The 20037-nt window shown below is 43.5% G+C and overlaps 7 protein-coding genes across 7 annotated transcripts; 6 read left to right on the top strand and 1 right to left on the bottom strand.

Moving 5' to 3' along the window:
* The first annotated feature begins 1163 nt into the window (after positions 1 to 1163).
* ONS95_003890 (uncharacterized protein) lies at positions 1164 to 5586 on the top strand. The gene is made up of 4 exons (XM_058497221.1): positions 1164 to 2402; positions 2933 to 3672; positions 3722 to 4363; positions 4462 to 5586. Exons 2-4 carry the CDS (start codon positions 3165 to 3167, stop codon positions 5520 to 5522), a joined length of 2211 nt encoding a protein of 736 aa, XP_058353164.1. The 5' UTR covers positions 1164 to 2402; positions 2933 to 3164; the 3' UTR covers positions 5523 to 5586.
* Positions 5587 to 6377: 791 nt separating this feature from the next.
* On the bottom strand, positions 6378 to 6953 carry RPS23 (40S ribosomal protein S23; the record flags this gene model as incomplete). Its single annotated transcript, XM_058497220.1, has 2 exons — positions 6378 to 6556; positions 6695 to 6953. The coding sequence occupies 2 exons, from the start codon at positions 6951 to 6953 to the stop codon at positions 6378 to 6380; spliced, it is 438 nt and encodes a 145-aa protein (XP_058353163.1).
* Positions 6954 to 7459: 506 nt separating this feature from the next.
* On the top strand, positions 7460 to 8299 carry ONS95_003888 (uncharacterized protein; the record flags this gene model as incomplete). The annotated part of the gene is made up of 1 exon (XM_058497219.1): positions 7460 to 8299. The coding sequence occupies one exon, from the start codon at positions 7460 to 7462 to the stop codon at positions 8297 to 8299; it is 840 nt and encodes a 279-aa protein (XP_058353162.1).
* A 747-nt stretch (positions 8300 to 9046) lies between these two features.
* On the top strand, positions 9047 to 9854 carry ONS95_003887 (uncharacterized protein; the record flags this gene model as incomplete). The annotated part of the gene is made up of 2 exons (XM_058497218.1): positions 9047 to 9730; positions 9816 to 9854. The coding sequence occupies 2 exons, from the start codon at positions 9047 to 9049 to the stop codon at positions 9852 to 9854; spliced, it is 723 nt and encodes a 240-aa protein (XP_058353161.1).
* Positions 9855 to 9897: 43 nt separating this feature from the next.
* Positions 9898 to 10397, top strand: ONS95_003886 (uncharacterized protein; the record flags this gene model as incomplete). The annotated part of the gene is made up of 2 exons (XM_058497217.1): positions 9898 to 9958; positions 10006 to 10397. 2 exons carry the CDS (start codon positions 9898 to 9900, stop codon positions 10395 to 10397), a joined length of 453 nt encoding a protein of 150 aa, XP_058353160.1.
* A 1129-nt stretch (positions 10398 to 11526) lies between these two features.
* Positions 11527 to 13118, top strand: ONS95_003885 (uncharacterized protein; the record flags this gene model as incomplete). The annotated part of the gene is made up of 2 exons (XM_058497216.1): positions 11527 to 12113; positions 12173 to 13118. The coding sequence occupies 2 exons, from the start codon at positions 11527 to 11529 to the stop codon at positions 13116 to 13118; spliced, it is 1533 nt and encodes a 510-aa protein (XP_058353159.1).
* A 519-nt stretch (positions 13119 to 13637) lies between these two features.
* On the top strand, positions 13638 to 14046 carry ONS95_003884 (uncharacterized protein; the record flags this gene model as incomplete). The annotated part of the gene is made up of 2 exons (XM_058497215.1): positions 13638 to 13813; positions 13980 to 14046. The coding sequence occupies 2 exons, from the start codon at positions 13638 to 13640 to the stop codon at positions 14044 to 14046; spliced, it is 243 nt and encodes an 80-aa protein (XP_058353158.1).
* Between the last annotated feature and the right edge of the window lie 5991 nt (positions 14047 to 20037).

Raw genomic sequence — 20037 nt, 5'->3', positions numbered from 1 at the left:
GGAGATCGTGGCGTTAGAGCAGATCTGATACTGCAAGGAAGAGCGGGAACACCTGGAGTTTCCCGTTCGACATCTATCTATCATTTGAACGTCGATGAGCAGAATTCTTCTGTATCAGGTTTCAAGATGTGACCGGGCTAGCGCACAGAGCTACACACTGAATAATCCTCAATACACATGGACCGATCGAGGCCAAGCTCTCCCAGCTCGGCACGCTACTGAACCTTACTGTACCCTTCGTACAGTAAATTTACTACGAGTCTAGGAGTAGAGTGGAGTAGATTGATAGCGCGGAATTTTGGCGCATCTGGCAGCGTCGCGGAGGGGTGAAGCCCGTTGCCTGCTGCCTGCTGTCTGCTGCCGCCGAGCTTGAATACCTACCTAATGAGTAGATTTGCAAAGCATGATGTGATATTCGTAAGAGGAAATGGAGTTGCGCTGAAGCCTTGGCTTGCGCTGAGAAGGTTAGGTAGCCTAGGCTTTTTAGTTGGCTTTGGACGGCCGCCTCTCTGGCTGGGACACTGGTACCGCTGTCAGATTTTGAGCCTCTATGCTCGGAGAAAGTTTAATATATTGTCTGCATGAAGTGCAGAAAACAATGCACTGCAAGGCAAGGACGATAGCTAAACATCAGTGGATCAGTAGTAGGACGGAGATCCGTCCCAACTTTGAGTTTGCAACCACAGAGCCGAGGCATCAAGAGCTTGACGGGGGCGAGATAGCCAATGCAACAGCTACTCATGAGTTTTGCTGCTGTGAATTGGAAGACATACGATACGATACGATACGTTGGCGGGCCTGGGCATATGGGCTAGGACAGGATGGCTGCGTCGAGCCACTCGGAAGTCACCCGAATTCAGCTTGCCTGCTTGAAGTTGTTGTCAGCGGCGACGAGGATGGCCTGAGTTCTGCAAGTGAGTCCCCGTCCCCGTCCCCGTCCCCGTCCCCGTCCCCGTCTTTCCTGCCCCTCACTCTCACAAGTCGCACCTGAGAAGTCCTATCAAAGCCTTCCAAGGGCGCCAATCGATGCTCCCCACCGCATCGTGACCGTTGCTGAACAGGGACTGCTGGTCTAGCTTTGTACTGCAAGTCAGCCCAGGTCTTGTAAGTTTGGCACATTACTCAGGAAACTAGGGCAAAAGATGGAGACGAATAGCAGTGTCTTTCCTTGTCCAGCCCCCGGCACCTGTCTATCGAGCTCGTCTGGTGAAGTAAACACAGTCAAGTGCAGCTGGATTTCTAAGAATATAATACTTAGTCCAGCTAAGGCCACCAGGACTAGCCCGCGAGCCACCAGAACTGTCCCTAAGCCTGTCTCGGAACCTAGCGAGACCGTCCATAAGGTAGAACACAACACAACAACCGTTGTGTTTGTTCGGCCACTTCGACTTCGTGACCTTGTTGTTCCAAGCAAGTACTGACCTCGTTCCCTTACTTTATTGTAAGTTACCAGAGAGCGTGAGTAGTGGTTGAGATGCGAGAACGACTTTAGCCTGCGGATGCGGCATCTTCGCCGGCTCCGCCGCTTCCCTGTCATGTCATGTCTTGTCTTGTCTTGACTTCCATTGTCTTGCCCTGCCTGGCCCTAAGTTGCTGCTCGGGAGTCGAGTGCAGCACCCATATCCATATCCATATCCATATCCATCCCAACCCTTCCCAACCCTGCCAACCCTGCCCTGCCATGCCCCGTCCTGCACTGGCCGCTCGCCGCCCGCTGCCCCTGAACTATCGCCTCGACTCGACACACCTCGCCCTCGCTCGCTGGGTACTGTGCCGTAACGTCAAGTCAACCTGCACTGCACCGCACCACTACGCTACTGTCTGTGATGCCCAGCCGTCTTCGTGACACAACACAGGCCCATCGCCATCGGCATCGCGATCGAACCCAGGCCCTCGCAATGTTGAATTATTGATTGCTGGAGCATTTGCTCCTCGAATAGAACACATATTGTGGCTTTCTAGCTTTCTCCTCACTTGCCGAGGTCCTCTTCCCAGATTGTCGCCGAGACGAGACCCTCTCAGGGGTCGCCTCGATACCCACAGTCAAGGCTCTTGACAGAACAGAACACAACACTTGCACCACACCGCACCGCACCGCACCGCTCCACTCCAGACAGATGCCTCCACAGATCTTTTGATGCTCTAGCTCCGTGTACACTACTGTACTACACTCATATCCACATCCACATCCACATCCACATCCAGATCCTGGCCCGCGCCTGTTATGCTCCACTGCCCAAGCGTCTTACACGCTATTCCCGAGACCTGACCTCAGTCAAGCCACTTCCTCTCTCCGCCGGCCGGGCGTGGCTTCTGCTATCGTTCCATACCGGGTTGTAGCTCCAAAGAAAGTAGCAGGCCTCTGTTAATACCAGTTTGGAGCAGGCTGCATAACGCTTATTGTGAGTTGTCATTTTCTGTGCCCTTGCACGTCTCTCCTCCATGGGTGCTCTACCCGCTGCTTTGTAAAAAAGAACAAATAAGAGGCGTGCCCAATACAAACTGCCCAGTCGCATTTTTGTAGCCCTACCTATCTCAAGGTCACACAACAGCTGATGCGATCGGTACTCTCTCTCCAACTCCATACGAACCCCTCCACTGCAATTTACCTGCTTATATATACTTGCATCACTTATACGTTGTTCTCGCCTCATAACAAGCACCCATCCCCACGATGCATGTCAAAGACAGTACAGACCTTCCTATCTCGTTTCCTTTCCAATTTGCCGCTGTCGACGCTACAAGCATCTCATGCAGCACTACAACTTCTCCATCAATGAGTAACAGTGGTAGTTACCATGGAGCTCCCAGGCAGCAAACAATAACAACAGTTGCACAAGCTCTTGAAATCGCAAGAGACACCCCGGAGGGGGCACAAGATCCGACTGTTGTGACCATTCTTGAATCTGCACTGACAGAGATCTGGAGAAAGATTGAAGCTCATCCGGCTTCTTATGTTATGACAAGAGACGAATTTGCTGTGTTTAACTACTTCCAGAGTCGCTTCTGTGGACAGCATCTTGCTGCAGCAGCAAAAAAACGATACTGGGATCATTTGGAGCTCACCAACGGAGCTTAGTGGGGGGTTTTCCTATCAAGGCCGGCACGAGCACTTGTCCGTTTCCAACGCCATATTTCTCTGGAAGGATCGATTTTCACGCACAATGTTCTCAGTCAGCAGCGAACATATGAGCAGCGACTCTCACGCCAGTCGATTCGACAAAGCCGAAAATTTCGAATCCGACGTTGATTCGGACACACCAAAGAGTCTGGCCTTCGCGCAAGAGACGGCAACCTCTCGTACTATTCTCTACCCTGTGCGCTCCTTCAAGACCTTTGTTCTGGCTCTATCGGCATCTATCGCTGTTCTTATCTGGCTATTTGCCGAATGTGTGCCATCTATTGAGTGGCAGACAGTGGTATCTTCACCAACATTTGATCTCGTCAAATATGCAGTCCCTGCGCCTTCCGCAACGGCATCGCCTTCGAGCGTCCTGGAGGTCTTCCAAGTGTACCAACCTGTCCTCACCCCATCTGGCATAGTCGATGAGACTGTTCTTCAAGATGAATCAGAGAACGTGGCAACCATCGCTCAAACAGCAGCGCCTAGCAGTTGCGAGAATCTTCTGATGGAGCATTCTTTTGGCTTCAGTTATGGAATTCCATTTGTCGGTAAGTGCAAATTTTTTCTATATTGTGCATGCAAATGCTCACCAGACAGGAAATTATACGCCTCCCAGTTGCAAGTTCAATCGCGTTACTATGAACTTCACGGTCACCTCCAGAGGACGTCAGTTTGACAGACTCGCCCTAATGTACTTTGGCGACACTGAGGTGTGGCGGACTTCTACCGCAGAGCCCACAGTCAATGGTATCCGTTGGGAGTACATCAAGGACATGTCAGAGTACTTATACTTCTGGAACTCGCCTCAGACCATCATATTTGACCTCGGAAATCTGATAAACGATATCTACACGGGTCCATTCAACACAACACTTTCTGCGACGTTCTTCATGAGCCAAGATACCGTTGACCCGGCTTCGTTAATCATCCCCATCTCGGCGAGAAAGGGTGCGGCAAATGCTGCAAGTGTGTTTACATTGCCCACCGACAACGCAACCAATACTATCATATTTCCAAGAAACGCCAATCGTGCGGTCTTCTCGGTTTCAGCTTGCGGACAAGCGACCGAGGAGTTCTGGTGGAGCAATGCTCTGCAGTCGGATGTCAATACATTTATACCCGTTGTTGGGACGCTGTATGGGTATTCTCCTTTCCGTGAGGTCCAAGTTTTGATCGACGGCCAACTTGCCGGTGTACATTGGCCCTTCCCTGTCATCTTTACAGGAGGCGTTGTTCCTGGTCAGTGAAACCCGTCATCGTTAGCGGCTTGGTTCAGAGCTCTTATGTCGGACGAGCTATGTGAGACAGTAGTGCAGTTGTACTAACTCATTCTGCAGGCTTATGGCGGCCCATCGTTGGAATTGATGCATTCGACCTAAGGGAACATGAAATCGACATTACACCTTGGCTACCTACACTCTCGGATGGCAGAGAACATACTTTTGAGATCCGGGTGGTTGGTATTGTGGATGATGGAAAAAGTGGCGGCTCATTGACCGACTCCGTCGGTAATAGTTGGCTAGTGACCGGAAAGGTCTTTGTATGGCTCGACAGCGACTCAAAGTCAATAACGACCGGAAAGGCACCAACTACGCATCTCCCGAAACCAATAATTAGCCTTTCACAATCGCTAACACAGAACTCTACTGGCGCAAACGAGACTTTGGTCTACACCACGGATGTCAAACGAACCATCTCGGTATCAGCTCAGGTCACCACGCAGAACAAGACATTTCTTTCAACATGGACGCAATCGCTTTCTGTCACCAACTACGGTAAATATATTGCATTTGGAGCCGTGCAGCAAAACAACCATACAACATCGGGACTAGACAAATCAACAGGAGGAACACTTTACAGCTCATCATACAAGTACCCGCTATACGCCAACAGCAGTTACATCGTACAGCCTGGCGGCAACTTCACCATAGCAGCAGAGCTCATGTTGGGCCTCGATCTGTCTACTCACGGTAGACCCGTATTTCCAACTGGACTTCAACCCTTTGCTCAGCTACCCCGCACTGCACCTCTCGTATCCGGATTCTCAGGGACTTCTCTGAGCACTAGACAGAATGGTACGGCATTCTATTTCGGTGCCCCGTCTGTTGGTGTAAGCAGTGGGTTTGGAAGCACCGCCCAGGAATTTACGTTCAGGGGGCTGGATTTGAGTGGAGCTGTTGCGGACCGAGAGCTTTATTATCGGAGCGTGGAGGCTGTCAATTCCACTGTTGTAAGGGATTTTGAGAGTCTGATTGGCACCGAGGTCCGAAGCTACGACGTACCTGTCCATAATGTTGGAAAGCCACAGCTAATCAAGGGTACTGTGAGTCCCAAGGCAGCCATTGGGAGGGGGGCCGGGGCGCCCAAGCAGTTACTTGTGCAAGCTGGTGCCACATGAAGATAGAGGTGGGGGTTGGCAATTGCGGCGGGGCCAGTTAATGGTGTGTTCTTTTCTTGACATTCGCTTGAAGGCTTTACGATACTGTACATTTGGCAACTGCGGCGGAGCCAGTTGATGGTGTGTTCTTTTCTTGACATTCGCTTGAATACTTACCGATAGAGTAAATTTGGCTTGGGGTTGTAAATGTGTAATTTCATTCATAAAGAAAACGACGAAAGTATACTGTCTAGATCGCACTAGATAAGGAAACAATGAATGAAATCCACATGCCGTGATGCTGGTTCCGACCGAACAAGAGTGATATAATGCGGGATTTGAACAACGATCCCAAAGGGGCACTAACATGCAACTCTGGCTGGCCACTTGTTACGAGGCACTTGTCATGCACAAAAGCTGTGGGACTTGGCCCAATAGCCGGTAAATAGTGACACATTCAGCGTAGCGCCAAAAAGAGATGCCTTGGAAGGTGATTACGAGGTGCTTTGCAAGACAGAAATCTAGGACCACGTGTGATCAAAGGCTGCAGTGCTGTGGATCGTGAAACGCAGTGGGATAGTGGATGAACCTGCCTGATTAGGATTCTCTCGGAATTCATTCCGACAAATCGCCTGAGTTCAATATCACGATTTGCCCAGCACGTCATGTCGGAAACAACTTTGGTATTTCGAAGGTGGTGGTAGGTGATTGATGATTCTATTCATCATCTCTCATATGCTTGCCCGCCCATACATCCGTGTCAGACACATGACGAGCCATGCATTCGCAAACCGCAAAAGAATAACACCCCATTTCCCAATGTTGTCCCGTATTGCGCAAAACCCATCGATTCAATTCGGAAAACAACCTGCTTCTCTACGAACGGGGCTTCTCCTTCTTCTCCTTCCACAGCGCAGACAGACCAACACCGGAGACCTTCACGACCTTGAATCGAACACCAGGAATATCTCCCTTCGCCTTTCCCTTACGACCGAAACCAGCGAGGAGAACTTCATCGTTCTCATCGACGAAGTTGAGACAACCATCGTTGGGGACTAGATGATTAAATCAGCCATTTTGCTCATTCCCATCCTTTCACCTTCCGCAAATCTGTCCCTCTTCCCACGTCCATCTCGACCATTCCTCCCTCTCTCCCTTCCAGACATCTGTAGAAATAGCAGCCCAAAACGTACCGAATGCAGTGACCTTCTTTCCGTTCTTGATCAATTGGACTCTGACACACTTTCGGATGGCGGAGTTAGGTTGTTTGGCCTCAACACCGACCTTCTCGAGAACTATGCCCTTGGCATGGGAGGATCCTCCGAATGGCGAGGACTTGAATGCGGTTCCGAGAGCACGCTTCTTGTATGAGAGATCTGCCCATTTTTGCTCACGTCGGTGGTTGTGGAGCTTGCGGGCGGCGTTGAGACCACGAGGCTTTCCTTTACCCATGATTGCTATTGCAGATGTTAGAATTGGAGAACAGAGGTTTGCAGGCGTTGGACAGGAAGGTGATGAGTCGTACCGGTTTATGGCGATAATGGGAGGTTAGTATTCGGATTGTTGGTTGTCGTGTCGTCGAGAATCTGGTGAAGTTTCCGACAATTGGCACGGTGCGTTCTGAAAATCGCTTAATTTTTAGACTTGCAGGGGCGGCGAAAAGAAACGCCGGTCCGGAGAGCTTCCCAGCTCGTGCGCAAAAGCAGCGACGTGTGCATACCAGTCCTGGTCAATTTAAATGAGAATTGAATCATTCAGAAACTAGATTCCAAAACTAGTTCTACTTCACAAATACAAGATAAACCACACATCTTCAGAAATTTGTTCATCGGCAATTGCGAAAAGAGTTGATTTGGGTATCATCGTCCAGGGCTAGATTCCCTCTTCAACGCCGCTTTGCGAGGCTCCACCAGCCTCAACTTCGACCTCCCCTCCTGACTGCAACTTGCCTTGTAGCCATGTCGCAATCACCAAAAACGAAGGCCAAACAGCTACGAGAACCTCCCCCATCCCTGTTTCTTGGGCCTCCCTCCCAAAATGCATCTCATGTATCCCTTCCAGGGGTTACAGCAGTCCAACCTCCCAACCCCTCCTCCTTGAACCCATCTCGAGCGCCCCTCATCCGCCAGCGTTCTCAACGTATGCCTGGAAGAACCAATCTCGATGGTCCACCAGACACAGCTTCTGTTGCGGCATTGCCCCGTCCAGCTCTCCCTCGGCGGCAGCAAATCTCAGAGGGCAAGAAGCAGGCGGACAGAACAGATGCGCTTTGGGCGGAGATGCAGACTACGTTGGAGGAGGTGGAGTTGAACGCTGTTAGTGGCACGCATGTATTTGGTGCTGAGCACAGTAAAGCTCTGGAGGGGTTGAGAGCTGCGCAAATAGAGCTTGCACAAGCTTGGGCGAGGAGCGAAGCTGATGAAGCTATTGAGAGTACAGACAAGGGCAGTAAGTCAGTTGGAGGAAAGGGCCTGGCACTCGGAAGTGAAGGTAGGAGTGCACTAGATACACTAGGGAGCACCGTTCCCAGTGCGAGTGGCAGACCAGGAAGCAGTGGTATTGCTGTAGGTACAGCGCATTCGATGGGAAGCAAGATGGAAGAGGAGACCGAAGCAGATATTCTGTTGGCTAGGAAGAGGAGAGAGGCCAACGACCGGTATTTCCAGAGGGTCAACGAAGGCGTACTTGATGTGGTTGCTAAATTAGAAGAAGTTGCCAACGCCATGAAAGCAGTTGAGCAAGAGAGTAGGGATATCTGGGGTGAGAATGACAGTGCAAGGACAAGTCTTCATGAATAAGGGATATGATTTACTTCTGGCATAGCAATGGCGTTTGGAGGGAACGGAATTGATCGAGGCTGAACGCTTCGAATTGTATGATATGGCGGAAATACCGCAGTCCCGGGCTTGCCCTCTAATATAATAACACTTATGCTCCTGATCAAGCCATTGCCTTATCTCAAATGCCTTTTGCGTATCCATCCAACCTTGCCTCCCAAACGCCAAATCGTGTGTCCCAACCTTATGCGCCGATGAACAAGCGAACCTAAATTTGTCAGGAAATTCCTCTGTACGATCCAAAGTTCCCTTACTGCAAATATTACACAGCATACACTTATGTATGGACTTAATCGCTCCCCAATCCTCGCGCATTTCCAGGCAACTCCCACCACGGGCCTACCAAGTATTAGCTTCCTCTCTTCCCAAAGCAGGTATCCGGATTTGGAACATACGAGTCTTTCTTCCTGTCCATAAAGGCAGGGAAAAGTTGGTGGCAATAGGCGGCCGTACAGATGAAAAGGAGGAGCACGAGGAGTGCGGACTGAAAGTTGAATAGAGCAGTCTGTAGATGTCTTAGCTTAGCACTAACGAGAGGTGAATTCGACAGCCAAAGCTTTGACCTCTCGTGAGCCTTTTCAACATACCATCTTTGCGATTCCTGCAATCACCAAGAGTGTGGTGTTGTTGCAACGTGTTTGCACTGCCAGTTGCCTTCCACCAAGACAATAATGTCCTGAATGCGTGTCAGGACACAAGTTGCAGTATATGATTGGCACTACTGTTGACGCTCGAGCCACAAGGAGGCTCGGGCGCCATATTAAGACCGTGCAATTCGCCCAAACTAAGATCGTCCACAATTATGACCAGGGAGAGAGACCTCAACCAAGAGACGACACCTTCACTGTTGATCCCAGAATTGCTGCGAGAGCTACCATCGCAACTTCTTGGATTGGTACTGCGAACGTTTCTGCCTCTGAGGCCAGCGATTCAAATCTACACATCGTCGAAGCGCCAATCCAAGCCAACGCTCTCCTCTCAGTCAATACTGGCAAGTGTCGCCAGGCAAGCAGCAAGCTTGCTTCAGCAAGTCCGTTCGCTACTTCTGGAAATACGATTTCAGTTTCCGCAACAGACAGCATAGAGATAGTGGAGATTGATTGTGCTGAGGAACAAAGCAAGCCAAGTACCGCACAGAAGTACCCAGAATCTAAGGAGCGTCGACAGCGCCTCAAATTCCCCGACTACAATACGAGACTCTCCCGGCCAGCTGCTCGCCCAGTGGGAGAACACATACGCCCCAAATCCACGCAGTTCCAACCTATAGAAGCTCAGCGACCGTTGAGATCCGAGCCACTTGTTGCGGGTGCAAAACAAGCAGAAGAGAAAGCAGCCATACTCCCTACGTTCACGCAAACTTTGCACCGAACATTCCCACTCTCCGGATCAAGCGTAGGAAGTAGAAAGCAAGCGATAGAGAAGGAAGTCATAATCCCAAGCTTCTCACAGACTCTACAAAAAGCATCCCCCTGTTCAGGACCCGGCCAAGAAGGTGAAGATCAAGGAAGTTCATTAGACGACGAGATCAAAAGAACCCTACCTCAGCAGTACCTACCACCATGGAGCCCAGAGCGCGTATTGGGAAGAACAGAGGCCAGCAAAATTTTGCTGACCAAGACCGTGAGTTGCGGTCATCAATTTTGAAGCCCTCTTTTAATCATTCCTAGTCCAACACTTCCTCTTCGCTCACGGAGACGTCCCCAATTCCCTTGAATCAACCAAGCGCGTCCTCGACGAACTTCTTACAGACTTCATCACCGAACTCTGCTTCGAAGCCCATCGATCCGCTCAATTGTCAGGAAGACAAAAGATCAAGCCCGACGACATTAAATTCGCTTGTCGAAAAAACCCGGAATATTTGGGCAAAATTAACGAGACTTTCAACAAGAAGACGGCAATAGAGGAAGCTCGGAAATTGCTCGATCAAAACGATGACAAAATCACGAAATCAAATGTGAAGGCACTAGAAGAGGAACCACTGGGAGACGCCGACGATGACATGGATCTTGATTCTCGCACAGTCGGTGGTAGAAGTAATGTTACTGGTGCCGGGAGATGAGATAATGGCATTGATGCACGGCTGATCGATATCGACTTGGCTACGATTTTACAAGGTTTTTGCGGCACATGGTCGGTCTGTGGTCTGTTTTTTTGCCAAGATCTTGAAGGAAGTGGACTGAATGGTGTAATTCAGAATTGTGGCATATATTTGCGGTGGCGTTTGAAGGCATTTATGGCGTATGGGGAAAATACCCGGCTAGAAGCCACTGCTACCTTTACGGATAGTCGACTAAACAAATACGAAGCATCTTCGAAAAGCATATCAGACTTCTCATAGGAAGGCAGGATGAGTGACAGCGAGCTGCATGGTCACATAGCGCTGCAGTGAAATCCCTCGCCTCGCTTGGATGTTATGTCCTTTTCCAGAACCAAATGCAACAAGAGAATCCTAACAGTTGACCAACTACTCAAAGATCCAACTACAGGTACAGTCGCGATACCGGAGCAGAAGTCAGCCTCCGGCTTGGAGCTACATCTTCTTGAGCCAATGACGATGACCCATCGCTATCCTTGCAACCCCCACCAATTCCCACTTCAATCCCCCACAGCATTTCCATTGTTGCCCATCAAGCCCAGAATCCGCTCTTGGTCCAATATTCAGATGCAGGTGCGTACGAACAAGGAATGTTTCTATATCTGCGCATGGCTTCTTCGTACGGAGTACAGTAGGCAATTGCTCAAGTGTCATTAGTCACGACACAGGGCATGGCCTAGGCTTTTTCAATCGTACCGAATGTTTGGATGATCCGGCCTTCTCATTGATCACTAGTCTTGAGGCTTACACATCCTCGATTAGGGAGCTCGCAGTCAAAGGCCCACATGTTTCTAGTCTCTCATTTGTTAGTCCAGATGTTCCCGTCTTCACTAATTGAAAACTTGTGTCCGATCCTTTCTTAGTCCAGTGTGACACAACCTGTCTGTCTTTCAAGCTCCCCCCATCTTCGAGGCTGACATTTCGCCTTCTCCTCAACTCCACCTTTGTCGTTCATTTTACCATATCTCATTGATTCCACGTACTTTACTCCTGCAAGAATATCACAGGCATCTTTGTAAGACTTAAATAGGCATAGCATACGCATCGGGGTTCTTTATTGGCCGGTTGGCTTCTGCAATGAATCCCAGTGATCATGTCACAACGCTACGCGCCACTCAATCAGAATTCTACGTCCAATTACGATGATGAAGATTACCTAGAATCTCTCCAAAACATCCCGTCTAATTTTGACCTGGCTCTGAACGGCAACGGCAACAATGGAGCGAACCGAAATTTACTCTCGCCTCAACCATCGAAGGGAGCAGATGCTTCGCTGTTGGAACCTGATGCTTTACGGAGGTCGTCAATGAGTACAATCTCGTCAATGGGCGGAAGTAGGAATCGAAGTGTGTCGCCGTATCCAGGCCATCCATCCACGCCGAGAACGTGGAGAGAATCTCTGTGGAGCTTTTGGGATCAGAACCAAGGTCTTTTCCTTGTGACATTCTCCCAGTTATTCGGAGCCCTGATGAATGTCACAACAAGGCTTTTAGAACTTGAGGGGGAAGGAATGGATCCTTTTCAGATCTTGTTTGCGAGACAGGGACTTACGGCCATTTTCTGTACCGCATGGATGTGGTATGGCAAGGTACCTGACTTTCCACTTGGTGCAAAAGGACTTCGTGGACTGCTGTGTGTTAGAAGTTTGACGGGGTTCTTTGGGATCTTTGGGATGTACTAGTAAGTTTTGAGAAGATTATAACACCTTTGAATAGGACGCCCATCTGATATAATGTCAGTTCACTTCAATATCTACCTGTGGCAGACGCCGTCGTCATTACCTTCCTTGCTCCCTCCGTAGCAAGCTATGGCTGCTACCTATTCCTCCGCGAGCCTTTCCCTAGATCAGCACAATACGCCTCAAGCATCTCCCTCCTCGGCGTCGTGCTCATTGCCCGTCCCACCTCATTTTTTACATCCAGCTCCAGCTCCAGCACAGACTTCACCACAGCCTCCAACACAACCACAATATCCACAGATCCCACAGATCCGTCCTCCTTCCCCGTTCCCACATCCTCTCAACGCCTCTCCGCCGTAGCGATAGCCATGATCGGCGTCCTCGGCTCCGCTGGCGCCTTCACATCCATCCGCTGGATTGGAAACCGCGCACATCCCCTCCTCTCCGTAAACTACTTCTCTATCTTCTGCACCGTAATATCCACCCTCGCCCTCTCCCTCGCAAAACCCCTCCACCTCTCAAACACGCTCCACTTTGCTCTTCCCGCCGGCCTCCGGCAATGGAGCATGTTGATTTTCCTTGGTGTCTGCGGTTTCGTCATGCAGTATCTGTTAACGAGGGGACTTGCAGCGGGAGGGAGAGGTAATGGTGCGAGGGCGACGAATATGATTTATACGAATATGTTATTTGCGTTGGGTTTGGACAAGTTGGTGTTTGGGCAGAGTCCTGGGTGGTGGAGTTTGGCGGGGAGTGGGCTGATTCTTGGGAGTGCGATTTTCGTTGCTGTGAAGAAGGGGCAGGCGCAAGGGCAAGGACAGAGTGAGTGTGCTGCTGGGGAGAGAGGGACAGATGTTGAGATGTTCGGGAGACGTGAAAGTGCAAGATCGGAGGAGGAGATAGCTATGCTCGGTGGAGCCGAGGATGATGAAAGTGAGGAAGAAGAAATGGAATTTGGACCTGGGCTCGAGAATGGTAGTAGTAAAGGAGTTATAGAAGCAGGGCGTTAGGCGGACGTCCCTCGTTCTTGAGCGATTCCCCTCCGTGGCCTGTTCTTGCTGCGGAAGTGCATATTTTCAAGCCTTCCGCAGCCTTGCATGAAGATGGGGGTTGAGGCATTTCCCAAAGGCTAGTGTCTGGTTTGACATTAAGCATGTGGAGTGGCGTTCGAGGATTGATTTGGGTAATGGAATGCGGTGAATACCAACTAGGTTACTTGGGGGTTCTGGATTGAGTTACTTGAAATCCATAGAAAAGATGCACTTTGTCGATGTGAGTTGCCCTGGACATGTGCGTCTCTCAGGTTCTGTTAACTACCCCACGACTATGTCTTTGCTTCTGGAATTGAGGTCATACTCCTACGGCCAAGTATTTACTCAGGTGATCATTCGCCCCTTGGCTCGATGAGATTTGTAATATAATGAGATCAATGATTGGCGAAGGAGGTACCGGCTTACATAGCGGAGAGGATGCGGGTGAGTTTTTCTTGCATTTTATGACTATTTGGCGTTCGATCCTTTCAACTCGTCATGCTCAAGAATGATGAACTAGGCTCAGATGCCAATGCCCGTTTGACCTGCCACATTCGGCTGAAGCTGGACGCAAGTCAGCTCGACCAGCTGAACAGTGCGCGTGTGATCTCACAACCCAGCATCAAGGCTGCATTACCGCCCTGTGGATCTTTCCACAACGAATTCCCGAATAGGTAGGTTTCGAAATAGCTTAACAAGATCTGCCGTCATGGTCCTCTGACATATTGCTAGCTGTAAGCTGCAAGATATGTAGCAATATCTGGCTTTATGTAGAGACAGTATACTTGCTAATTCCTTCGATTGTTGATATATCCGAAATATGTATTAATTCCGTTGTAGGAACCCTGCAATTGTTGACAATGAACTGAACGGTTTGGGGGGTTCAAAAGACTTAAGCGAAAAATAAAGGGGCTAACAGGTGAACAACTACAACAGTATGAGATCTGACCTACTCATGTTCACCTGCTCAACCTTCGGTAGGTTATTCTATGCCATCCATATGAGGCTCGAGGCAGTTTGCTGAACTCGTCTTGATGCGATTTTGGGGAAATGTGAGGGGAGTACGATTAACATCCAGCATTCATCTGAAGACATCCATCCCTCTCATGACACGACTTTTACATGGCTGTTGAGCAGTGTTCCAAGGCTTTCTACATGCAACTGGATGAGAGCAAATTTGTGCTGCAAGTAAGGGGGCATTCTCGCTCGAGACTCGGGTCACCTCGGAGATCATGGTCGTATCTGCGAGAAGTAACCACGTCAAAAGGAGATTTATCTCACCATTCTCCAGTCGTCAGTTGGGCGAAGTGGTACTGGAGATGAGAAAGTACACTCCAGATTGCATATCTTTGATGCCCCGAGAGGAGATACATCAACGTTGCCAGATGAGTAGCTTGTTTAACATGCCGGCAGTTGGTAGTGCTGAAATCTGTCAGATAGTAATAAGCAATTGTCGGGAATGTGGAAGACCTGACCATCGTTCGCCTTACAAAATCGATTGTGCTCGAAGTTCATATGTAAGCCTCTCCAATTTGAAGCAATTGAGGCTGTCAGACAGGACACATCGCAAGGACTCGACGTGCATGCTGAACGAGGAAACTCTAGGCAGAGTGTTACACGGCATGCTGCGACAGAACATGAGGACGCAAAAAGGCTGTATGAGAAGAAATGGTCTGAGAAGTTACAGATAGCGAGACGGTGACAAACATCGGACGAATGAGAAACATTCGCATGACCAAATGAACAATAAGTTTTTAGTGCAAGGCGGTGTGGTTTCGTGGATAGCCATCGTGATCTGCTGGCCTGTGAACCAAGGATCATTCTTGGATTTGTCGCAAGCCCTGTATCTGATCAAGAGCAACAAAATAAGGTCATGAAAGTTTGCCGAAGGTTACTCATGCCTTATTATGATGCGATGAACAGAGAGCCAAGGACGTACATTTACCTGCTGTTGATCTCTCGCCTCGCGAAAGTCGCTTCGAGGGTGAACCTTGTCACCCAAGGGACGTTTGATCAAACCTAAAATAGGGGCAAATTCGAAGGAAAGAACAATTTAAAGATCAATGCGAAACGTTCCATTGCAAGGTCTCGACGCACAGTTTAGCATCGCTATGATTGCGCTTTTCTGGTACTTCAAATCATCTCCTGTTTCGAGATTTGAGAAGGCCCTTGTAGAAACAGGGGGATGCTCGCTTGCGAACGGTTTGTGGGTTTCCGAGGTTTGGGACGAATTGGCCCAATTTTTGTTTCCTGAACAAGGCTGAATCTGATTCCAATTTCACGATCTGCACGACCGCTTGGTGAGTTGTCTCTTAACCCTTGCTGCTATTATCTCAGGTAAATCAGACCCTCCCTAGTGGTAATTCCGCGCGCTACCCTACATAACCTATAGTTAGTATAATACTAAGTAAATTAGAGTAAGTTCAAGTAAATAAGCTAATTAGAGAGTAGAGCTTTAAATTCCTACTAGAGAGTCTAAGGGAAAATAGTATTCTTTTAGTAGCTTACATAACTACTTTAGTAGAAGAAATCAAATATTATAATAATAACTCTAAAGCTATACTTTATCCTTTTAACTATAGTTAATTTCTTCTATTAAAAGCGTATTTAAAAGATATTATAATTATCTACTTTCTATAGTAGTTTTTTTTAAGTCTTCTAGTTATATATAATTAATTATAAATTAAAAAAGCTATATCCTTTAGTATAGCTTATAACCTAAGTACCTCTTCTTTACTACTAACTTTATACTCTAGTCTTAAACTACTTCCTTCTTTACTTATAATATAGCCGGTCTTATAATCTCTAAATACACTTTATACTAAAAGCGATCTCTCTAATCTACTATCTAATCCGCTTCCTTACTTTACTAATAAGCTTTCTAATCTAAAGTTAACTCCTCTTAGACTTTATTTTAATAATAACTCTAATTCTAAAGATAATATATAAGATAATATAAGAGGTAATTCTTAAGTACGAATAAGAAAGCTAAGTTAGAATATTAAAAGTCTAATACTAGATAAGGTTTTCGGAATTCTTCGTAATAAAAGATAGAGTCTTTATAATTTCTTTAATATATTCTATTTAGAGGATAATAGTTAATATATACTAAAGAATTAACAAATATAAATAACTAAAAAATAGTATAATATATTCTATAATATTATAAGCTACTTAATAATCGCTCCTTTTACTTTAAAGTAAATAGATATTCTAGTATTAGAGTTCTAGTAACTTCGTTATATTTAGTACTTTAGTTAGTTTAATATTAAATAAGTAATAGATAAAATAGATTTTAATAGAGTATTATCTGTGATTTAGGTAGCTACTTCTTTATAAACTACTTTACTATAATCTTTACTACTTAATTAGTAAGTATATTAGAAAGAGTATAATTAGAATAGAAGTACTAAGCTATCTTTACTTAAGAGAACTATTATTATAATTACAAGTATAATTTCGTTTATTTAGTCTAAATACTAGTTTAATTATATCTAGTTCTTATTAGATCTATATCTCCTTAGATCTAGTGTAAAATAATAAGTAGTTAAGATTTTATCTAGCCTTAGAATATATTATACTTATTAGACTAGGAATTCAAGAATAAAAGACCTTATAGTATTTACTAAAGTAAGCTTAAACTAATTTATTTATTTAATCTCGATTTATATTAGAGGCGTTTATAAGAAGAGTAAGTATTATCTAATATAAATAGCTTATTTATAACCCTTTCTTCTAATTAGTTTATTTACTTTAATTTACTTTTAGCTAAGTGTAGTCTTACTTTATTTATATTCTTTTCTATAACCTCTTACTTTCTTATTAGTTTACTTACTTTAACTTACTTCCTAAGTAAGGATTCTAGTATACTACTATAATACTTTAAGTCTTCTACTATACTAACTCTTTTAGATTTTAATTACTTACTTTAATTTACTTTTATTCTAATTTATTATAGTTATAATTACTATTACTTAGCTGAAATCCTTAGACTATTATTATTTATAATAATATTAACTTCCAAGATATAAAGTAAGATAAAATACTTAAGTATATTAAGCGCTAATAATTATTAATAACTATAGTAATTATCTTCTATCTAAAGCTACTAGCTACTAAGCTAACCTAGTTTATATATAACTTAACTATTCTCTTAGATTAGAAGAATATTATCTTTTCCCTTAATATTACTAATATAGACTATTCTCTTCCTATAATAATAACTCTCTTTTTATTATTATATAGCACTAGATCTCTAGATTTAGTACCTTTAATTAAAGAATAGATTATAACTTTCCTTCTTATAGATACTATTTAGTATTTATATCTAATAGCTATTAACTTTATATATACTAAGTATTAAAGCTTATTCCCTTATCTGCTAAGAATTAATCGCCTTCCGGTTTATAAAACTAAATATTATTAATTTAGTACTATCTTTAAGGATAAAGGAACTATTTCCGGTATAATAGGTATTTATAATAGTATATTCTAATAGTAGCTGTATTTAGATCCGGATATAGCTTTTAATTCTCAGCTCTAGCTTCTTTATAGAGATTAGCTTATAGCTTATTATATTAAGTCTATAAAAGACGAATAATAGCATATAAGATAAGTATATAACTATCGTGATTAGTACTTTAGAATTACTATATAATTCTATATTTAAATAAACTTACTTTATTCGATTATCTATATATACTAATCCTTAGCTCCTGGGACTATAGGAGATATATATATAATTTAGTGTAATATAAGCTCATAGAGCTAAACTCCTATAGCTAGGGAAAGTCTAAAATATTATATCTTAGAGTCTCTTATTACTTAAAGCTTTATAGCTAGAGTTCTAGCCTTATTTTATAAAGCTTTTATAATAGATAAATTACAAGATAATATTAAGATAAACCGAACTTATTATTAGAACTTTAATTTAATAATTAATAGTCTTAGTCTTAAAAAGTTCTTATTTATTATTAAGTCTATTTAACTTTAAGTATTTATAAGAAATATATAGAATAGTAAATATCCTAATAGTACTAAATATAAAGACCTAACTTTCACGATTATATATTAATATCTTTAAGAGATAGAACTATTCCTTACTATCTAATATAGTATTAAATACAAAGATATTAGTATTCTTTATTATTATATAAATCCTCTAATTATTACCTTTCTAAGGGGCTATTAAATAAACTACGCCTATAAGATATTATACTATAGATAGCTACTTAAAGACTCTATCTATACTCTCGAGCTTTAAAAAGCTATATTAGTATCTAAGCTAGTTAATTAGTAAGAGGAGCTAACGAGCTTTAAGCTAATTAACTTATCTCTTAAGTACCTGAATAGTATAATAAAAATCGAAATAAAATATTATAAGAACTCTACTTATAATATTAATATTATATTTAATCGTGTTTATACTACTAATACTTCTATTTATTTTATTTAGTTAACCTTAGAAATATAAGTTAGAGAGGATATACTAATAAGCTATATAACTATAAATACTTCTAATAATATCTTTAATCGAGCTTATAAACTATTAAATAATAGGTTTATAATACTAAGGAATAAGCTATTACTTATAGGATTATTTAAGTCGGAAGATATCTTTACTAGAGATATAGAATTACTTATTAAGAAAGTCTCTTATTTTAATAAAGTATATACCTCTTAGTTATAGAATAAAGTAGGGACTTATTTAAATAGTACTACTTAGTTAACTACTAAATTAATAGATATAATACTAGAGAATAAGATAAAAAGTAATAAGATAGTCCTTAGAGTATAATAAAGTTTATTTCTTTATAGTTAAAGCTTTTAAAATATAACTTCTTCTATAGAGAGTAAAGGTTAAGGTCTAGTCTTAGTACCTTAATAATATAATAAGATATAAAATATAAGCTTACTTAAGTAAATTAAAGTATATATAAGTAAATAGATTACTTAGAGTATATTACTTAGCTTAGCTATAATTCCTATTATAATATATTATAGATAATAGGTATAGTTATATAAGAGTAAATATTATCTTATACTATAATAGGCTCTTAGAAATAGTTAAGTAGGTCTAAATCTCCTTTATTTTTTAATTTTATTCCTTTAAAATCTAAGTAATATTATATTATATTATATTATATTATATTATATTATATTATATTATATTATATTATATTATATTATAATAGTAGTAGTAATAACTATAATAATAATAATAGTAATAATAGTAATAATAATAGTAATAATATCCTTTTAAGCTTAGGTGCTTTTATACTAAATTAACTTCCTAGTCTTAAAAGAGACTATTCTATATCTTACTTACTTCTTTCTTAAAAAGACTACTAGACTTAGTAGTTTTTTATAAGTTAAAGAGCTCTTTTACCTTTAAAGTCTGATACTTATATAATATAGTAGTACCTCTACTACTACTCTTACTCTAGCTCTAGCTCCTACTCCTACTACTACTACCTCTGCTCTTACTCTTACTCTAGCTCTTACTCTAGCTCTTACTCTAGCTCTTACTACTCTTCCTGCTCTTACTCTTACTCTAGCTCTAGCTCTAGCTCTAGCTCTAGCTCTAGCTCTAGCTCTTACTTTAGCTTTAGCTCCTACTTCTGCTTTAGCCTTAGCTCTAGCTAAGAAAGAAGATAATAATAACTTTAGTAATAGTAGTAATAGTTAAGATAAGTAAGTTTCCTTATATACTCTCTAATACTTTACTAAGTATTATTTAAGCGAGTAAGTTATTAATACTTAAAGTAATAACTTTAGTCTAAGTAGTAAAGAGAATAAAGATAAGGATATAAAGATAAAAGATACTCTAGTTATATAAGTATTATTAGAACTTCTTTTCTTATACTAAGTTTTAACTTATTTAAATATTTACTAACTT

Source organism: Cadophora gregata, assembly GCF_030347475.1.
Source record: "Cadophora gregata isolate MNR1 chromosome Unknown scaffold_13, whole genome shotgun sequence".
NCBI lineage: Eukaryota > Fungi > Ascomycota > Leotiomycetes > Helotiales > Ploettnerulaceae > Cadophora > Cadophora gregata.
This window is presented reverse-complemented; position numbering and strand designations above follow the sequence as displayed.

What these genes read in the sequence shown, in the direction of transcription:
- ONS95_003890 (XM_058497221.1), top strand. Translation starts at nt 3,165, where the DNA reads ATGTTCTCAGTCAGCAGCGAACATATGAGCAGCGACTCTCACGCCAGT. An exon ending in TTATGGAATTCCATTTGTCG is followed by an intron (nt 3,673 to 3,721) that starts GTAAGTGCAAAT and finishes CTCACCAGACAG; the next exon opens with GAAATTATACGCCTCCCAGT. An exon ending in TACAGGAGGCGTTGTTCCTG is followed by an intron (nt 4,364 to 4,461) that starts GTCAGTGAAACC and finishes CTCATTCTGCAG; the next exon opens with GCTTATGGCGGCCCATCGTT.